The sequence below is a fragment of the Salvelinus sp. IW2-2015 genome, linkage group LG15 (assembly GCF_002910315.2).
Source record: "Salvelinus sp. IW2-2015 linkage group LG15, ASM291031v2, whole genome shotgun sequence".
Classification (NCBI taxonomy): Eukaryota; Metazoa; Chordata; class Actinopteri; order Salmoniformes; family Salmonidae; genus Salvelinus; species Salvelinus sp. IW2-2015.
Genome location: NC_036855.1, coordinates 8,197,984 through 8,204,673, shown reverse-complemented (window position 1 = coordinate 8,204,673; position 6,690 = coordinate 8,197,984). Strand labels below are relative to the sequence as shown.

At 38.7% G+C, this 6,690-nt stretch overlaps 1 protein-coding gene and 1 long non-coding RNA gene across 3 annotated transcripts; both read left to right on the top strand.

The window, feature by feature from the left end:
• Window positions 1-347: 347 nt before the first annotated feature.
• On the top strand, window positions 348-2,697 carry LOC111973865 (uncharacterized). Its single transcript, XR_002878649.2, has 5 exons — window positions 348-1,270; window positions 1,817-1,941; window positions 2,026-2,117; window positions 2,215-2,288; window positions 2,429-2,697. It is a non-coding gene; the product is annotated as an uncharacterized lncRNA (long non-coding RNA).
• Window positions 2,698-3,558: 861 nt separating this feature from the next.
• On the top strand, window positions 3,559-6,465 carry LOC111973712 (cyclin-H-like). Of its 2 annotated transcripts, XM_070446918.1 has the most exons (5): window positions 3,559-4,116; window positions 4,261-4,780; window positions 5,041-5,254; window positions 5,456-5,619; window positions 5,846-6,465. In XM_070446918.1, the coding sequence occupies exons 2-5, from the start codon at window positions 4,719-4,721 to the stop codon at window positions 5,946-5,948; spliced, it is 543 nt and encodes a 180-aa protein (XP_070303019.1). In that variant the 5' UTR covers window positions 3,559-4,116; window positions 4,261-4,718; the 3' UTR covers window positions 5,949-6,465. The 2 variants fall into 2 exon arrangements, with proteins under 2 accessions (XP_070303019.1, XP_023856865.1); XM_024001097.2 differs by having other exon boundaries at window positions 3,559-4,780.
• Window positions 6,466-6,690: the final 225 nt, after the last annotated feature.

Sequence of the window (6,690 nt, the reverse complement as noted above, 5' to 3'; positions counted from 1 at the left end):
TAAATGACAAATTAGTCCACAGTTATCTTCCGGGTGACTCTCAAAAAACTTGGCTTACCACAAACCAAGGGTTCTTTTAAATGTAACCATTGCAGAAATATTGCACAGAAGAAGTATTTTGTTGACACAGCTTCAAAATGGAGTATTACGTCAAGCATTTCATTAACTGCAAAACCAACTCAGTGTGATGACATATAGATTGGAATGTCCACAGTGCAAGGTGTTCTACATTGGACGGACAAAGAGACGCCTTCAAGACCGCTTAGCGGACACAAGTACGCCATACGGGTAGGCAATGAAGACTACCCATGGCAGGCACTACAAGTCTTACACCATGGCAACCCTGCCTCCCTACAAGCTATGGGTATTGATCATGTTCCGGCCTCTATTAGAAAAGGGGACCGTCTTAAACAGTTAAACCAAAGGGAACGTTTTGGGATTTACAAACTACAGGCCACTAAATACCCTGGTTTAAATGAAGATATGGATTTCTCACCCTTCCTGTAGGGTTGTGATAGGTCCATTTGCTGTCATCTAGTGGACATTTTGCTCAATTGCCCTCAGCTATGTATAGACTGTTGTTGTTCATGTTTTGCTGTGTTCTAGTGTACTATGGAATATATTGCTTTCTTGTTCTTGACACTTCTCCCAGTAATATTTAAGGTTAGAACTACCTTTCTAAGTGTCCTGATACTTCTAGCTTGGAGTTGTATTTTTATGATAACAAAGCTACAGTATTTCACTTTTTAATGTGTATAGTATTGCTTACTAGGTGTGTCCAATCAATTTTGTAACCACTCCCTCTTCTAATTAGGGCTAATTGGAAAAGCTGTTCAAAAGAGGACATTGTATTATTTTTTTGTACTTCCTGACGAAAGCCATGCAGCCGAAACGCGTCGGATTTTTAAAACTTTGTTTCTATTGAACATGCCATACTAATAAAGGCATTTTAATTAATTATATGACGAGTGCCTTGGTCCTCCTTTCTTTTTGATCTCTACTTTCACATTCATCTTCTGCACATCTATCACTCCAGGGTTTATTTGCGAAATTGTAATTACTTCGCCACTACGGCCTATTTATTGCCTTACCTCCCCAATCTTACTTCATTTGCACACACTGTATATAGACTTTTCTATTGTGTTATTGACTGTATGTTTGTTTATTCCATGTGTAACTCTATGTTGTTTGTGTCACACTGCTTTGCTTTATCTTGGCCAGGTCGCAGTTGTAAATGAGAGCTTGTACTAGCCTACCTGATTAAAGAAAGGTGAAATATATATATATWTTTTTWAAATACTGTATGTGGGAATGTCTTATTTTCATCCTACATGTAGTGTTGGTACATGGAATATTCCTCAACTGCATATATCATAAATTGCTATTGCAAATAGAAGTATAATGTTCAACAACTGATATTTTCAGATATTATTTTGACAAACACACTTTGGTGCTTACAATTMATTCTCTATTGTCATAGATTTGGTGGGCACTGTCATCTGTGATCTTTGTGATATGACTTTCTTTAAGCACATAATGATGAAAGTGTGACTTAATATTTTTTTCTTAAAGTCTACAACACTACATTTATTCACTCTGTGATAGGGTTGGATCCTATATGCTACTTTTATTATTTCCTGTGAATGGTTCAGTGCCTATAATTTAGGCTGTTTGTAGAATGGGGCATAAAGGAAATTACCTCTACTACTAAATTACTACTAGATTATAGTGATAAGGAAAACAGCATACAMATTTGGCCTGTGTATTWATTTGCCTRTAACTAATCAGAATTCCATTATGTTTACATAAAAAACAGAATACTTCAAMATGAGAAGATCCTGCCATGGAAGAGACGACTGGGTGGACATAAAGTGGAAAGGAGGGGAAATAACTCACACCATGCAGCAGGACACCTTCAGCTGCGTGGTCTTTGTAATGCAGGTTTGATAGTTATATTTTCAATAATGAATGTTTAGCTGTTATGTGACAATTAGGTCAAAAACTCTATTTTATTCTTTGGTGTAGATGGCCAAGGAAGTTGCACAGAACTTCCACAACATCCCCTACCATGGAGCAACTGCGAAAAGAAATGGCTGAGGGTATACTAAAAATGTCTGGTATGTAATGACATTTAATTCAAAGTAAATGTAAATTCTTTATTTTTATGTAGTTGTGTGGGACAGCCACATATTCAGTTCATGCCTATGATTTCAGAGTTCAACAAAGCCAACAACTGCTTCATGTGTGCCACTGATAAAGAACCTGGATGTGGCCCAAAGACTGACTGGGTTAGTAAGTTTATTTAACATGTTTATAATCTTTTTACAACAATTCATGATGTAACACAATGGATGGCTAATTCGTCATTCGTCAAACTGCATTGATATTTGATATTATTTATAACGTGTTACGCTTTGTTCTGTTTTAGATTGAATGTTTTGCATGCCAACGGTGGTTCCATGTGCTGTGCCTAGGAATGAAGACAAAAGAGTTCAACAGAGTAAAGAACACAAACTGGAAGTGCTGTCTTTGTTGTTGAAATGTATGCTATACCCCATCCACACTGAAGAGGCTCTGAAATGTACATCAAACAGGGATAAAGAGAAAGTTAACACTGCGAAATGTTTCATACTTATTTGAAGTTAAGTATCTGTTGACATGTTTGGAAAAGATTAAAGGTCTACCATTTCTGTTTAATTTGTCAATATAACATTTTTATTCATTGATTTACTGGCCACCATTACTGTGGTTACATGTTCAGTATATGTATTGACCAGCAAACCCACTGCAGCCTACCTCACCAGCTCACTCTCCATCCCTGCTTTGGACAATTAATAGCATGACTTTCGTACTTTGCCCTTTTCCTTTATGGTTGATATTAACGATGAAAGGAGATATTATCTGTCTCTCTCCTATTGTGTAGCGCTGTTAAATACTGTGGGGCAAAAAACTGGGAAAATAAGTACTTAGAACTACCAATTATTATAGATAAATATTAAAGAAAAGGGTAAACACAACACTGGACTGAACCCCCTAATTGTCAAACTAATATTAATGTACAACAATATAGAATATACATGACGAGAGGTTATATCCACTGCACGCTTTTTAGGTGTGTAATTGACATGATCAAGGAGCTAAATGTATGTTACACCGCGTGATTTTACAGTACACAAAAAAGAGTGTGCAATATAGAAGGGTAGTCAGTGGACATTCTGAACCTTGATTGAATTCATTGGGTCACATGACCAAGGAGCTATTGACATTTTAAAACTTGAACAATTAATGTAAAAAAACATGTGAGATGAAAATGGACAAACTAAATGGTGTGCAATGTTTAGGCTCACTCAGTGGACATTCCGAACCTTGTTTGAAGTCAGTAGGTCACATGATGAAGGAGCTATTGAAATATTACATTTGGAAAAATTAATGTAAAATCTTGTGAGATGAAAATGGACAAACTAAATGATGTGCAATGTTTAGGCCCAGGTCACATGACCAAAGAGCTATTGAAATTTGAATGTAAAAAAAGTTTGTACTTGTTTATGCTCCCTAACTAATTCAACGAGGAATACAAAATGCTGCTCACATTTCCACATGTTTATTAGCTTTGGAAAGCGAATTAATGTCCAAATCGCGAAAATAAGACCTATGCAATCTTGTGCGCTATTTTTCCAACATCATGACACTTATTTGGAGTCTGTGGCTCAAGTGGTTTGAAAGCGCGAATATCCAATTTGAAAACTGTTTTTACCTCTGTGAATTAAGATTATTTTAGTGCTACGATGCTTTTGGGAGACCCAGCCCAGTTTGCTTCTTTGAACTATCTAATAACGTTTTCAATTTAACAGGCAACGTACTGTCCCATGCTATTGTAGGTGGCTAAAGAATTTGCTAGCTTGCTAGGTAACTTACCTTGAACATGTCATGTTTGGTGTCAGTATCTGCGATTCAATGACACCCTGACAACCTACATGTTCTGTTATGTGTAGAGCTTTACCATGTTTCACAATAGCTCACAGAGAAAGTTCTGGACATTCGACAATGAAGAAAGTATGAAACTGAGATATGAACCCAACCGGGAAATATTGCAACAAAATGCTCACCAGTGGGAAGGTAAAATTATTTGTAGCATGTTACATTACATGTGATAATGAGTCACAGTGTTTCGTTTTTTTTGCACTACAACTTTATGATTATATTTGCCATCTCCCAACGTTGTCGTCTCTCATCCTTTCCTTTATCCCTTCCTTAAAAAAGCCTGGGGTTAGTGACTCCTTGTTCCTGGAGGCTCATGAGGAGGACGTCCTCTTCAGGCACTATGAGAAGAGACTGCTTGACTTCTGTAATGCTTTCAAGCCTGTGATGCCCAAGTCTGTTGTATGTATTTTGTAAAGGTACACCTAATCACTCATGGAAATATACTGCATGTGAACCGAGAGAATCTGTAGGAACTGAATGGGATGCATAGGATAAGGCAGCAGTAGTTCCGGTGTTTGTGTTTTTCGTCACTGGTTATTTGGACAAATCAAGATTTCGCAGTTGTTGGCATCTTTTGAATTTTTAAACATGTATGGACCCAGAACTTATTTGAGCAGCTGACCAATTATGTGAAACTTTAGTTCTCAGTTAATCGACATTAGGGTACACCGTAAATCCGACCTAACCGGTTTTATGTAAGAGATTAACATTGCAATCATCAACAGGGTACAGCCATCATGTATTTCTGGAGATTTTACCTGAACAACTCACTAATGGAATACCACCCCAGAACATTCATGTAAGTAGTCAAGGGCTTGATTTTGACTAGTACTCCTATATTCTTATATTAAGAAATACAGTATATAGGCTCCTCTGATTACTCCTATTCAGGTAAATACAGATACACTTGATTTCTGAACTAACTGTACATACCCTCCATGTCTCTCTCCTCATGCTCTCTTCACAACTTTTCCTTCCTCTGCTCTATTGTTTTGCTAACTTCCCACTCTTTTCATCCCACCTCTTCCCTGGCTTACCTCTTTCTTTTCTCTCTTTCAGGCTGACCTGTGCCTACCTGTCCTGTAAGATGGATGACTTTAACGTGTCCAGCACCCAGTTTGTGGGGTATCTTGTGCAAGAGAGTGCGACCGGACAGGAGAGGGCTCTGGAGCAGATCTTGGAGTATGTGCTCCTTCTCATTCAGCAGCTCAACTTCCACCTGGTGGAACACACCCTTTACAGACTGATGGAGTGCCTGCTCATACACCTCAAGGTGGGTGGATGGAAATGGAGATACTTGCCAGGTCATTGAAGCTCAGTAGAGATACAGCAGATGAAGATAACCTAATGAAGTGTGCAGCTGAGATTTAAAGACCGATTTTGCAGACTTGTAGGTGTGTTAAATCTGTATGAATAGAAAACCAAGCGGGTTAGGCTTCAGATAACAGCACTGTATTGGTGACCTTTACCTCAGACAAGATACCCTCTTCTGGAGAACCCAGAGTCTCTGAGGAAGAGTGCTGATGACTTCCTGACTCGTGCCACCCTGATGGACACTGGCCTGCTGTTTCCCCCGTCTGAGATCGCCACGACGGCCATCCTGAACAGTGCGTCGCAGGCCGGCCTCAGCATGGAGAGGTAGGCCAGCACCAGGGCTCTGTTCTAGACAAGAGCATGGCCCCGTTTCAGGGGATAAGGGCTGAAATGGAATGAGGCCCTAACCAACATGGCCTTCGAGAACTGCAAGTGGCAACTAACATACTTTCATAGTGTATTGTAAAGCAGGGTAGTATTCTCTCACGTTTTCATTCAATGCAGTAATCTATTAAGTTTCAAACTAGTTTTGTTTTCCATTTTGTTATAGCCATCTGACAGAATGTATGGGACTGAAGGAGGACAAAGAGACTCTCTTATTAAAGATGTGCGACGCGATGATTCCAAATCCAACCACAAGGTGGAAAGCTTGATCAAAGTTGTGACTGCAAATCCAAATTATACAAATGCTATTCATGGTGTTGTTTTACGGACAATCATTTTATTTTTTACACAGGGATAAAAACTCATGAAAAAGCATGAATTTCTGAAACAAGAGGTGAACGCTCACAAAATGAACCTTTATTATTTTAATTGTTTCTTTTTTTTTTTACCTTAGTTTGGTAAATATTTTCTTAACTCTTCTTGAACTGCACTGTTGGTTAAGGGCTTGTAAGTAAGCATTTCATGGTAAGGTCTACACTTGTATTCGGCGCATGTGACAAATAACGTTTGATTTGATTTGGAGAGGGCCCATGCTGACTTTGGCACAAACTCCAACATGTATGTTCGTAAACACTGAGTATATAAAACATGCGCTTTCCATGACAGACTGACCAGGTGAATCCAGGTGAAAGCTAGGATCTCTTATTGATGTCACCTGTTAAATCCACTTCAGTCAGTGTAGATGAAGTGGAGGAGACAGGTTAAATAAAGATGTTAAAGACTTGAGACATGGATTGTGTGTGTGTCATTCAGAGGGTGAATTGGCAAGACAAAATATTTAAGTGCCTTTGAACGGAGGTATAGTAGTAGGTGCCAGTCATACCGGTTTGTGTCAAGAACTACAACGCTGCTAAGTTTTTCACACTCAACAGTTTCTTGTGTGTATCAAGAATGGTCCACCAACCAACCAAAGGACATCCAGCCAACTGTGGGAAGCATTGTAGCCAACAT

Bases quoted from the DNA above. Each gene is read 5' to 3' on its own strand.
- LOC111973712 (XM_070446918.1), top strand. From the start codon at position 4,719: ATGTATTTCTGGAGATTTTACCTGAACAACTCACTAATGGAATACCAC. The intron at 4,781-5,040 runs GTAAGTAGTCAA...TCTCTCTTTCAG, and splicing joins TACCACCCCAGAACATTCAT to GCTGACCTGTGCCTACCTGT. The intron at 5,255-5,455 runs GTGGGTGGATGG...CCTTTACCTCAG, and splicing joins GCCTGCTCATACACCTCAAG to ACAAGATACCCTCTTCTGGA.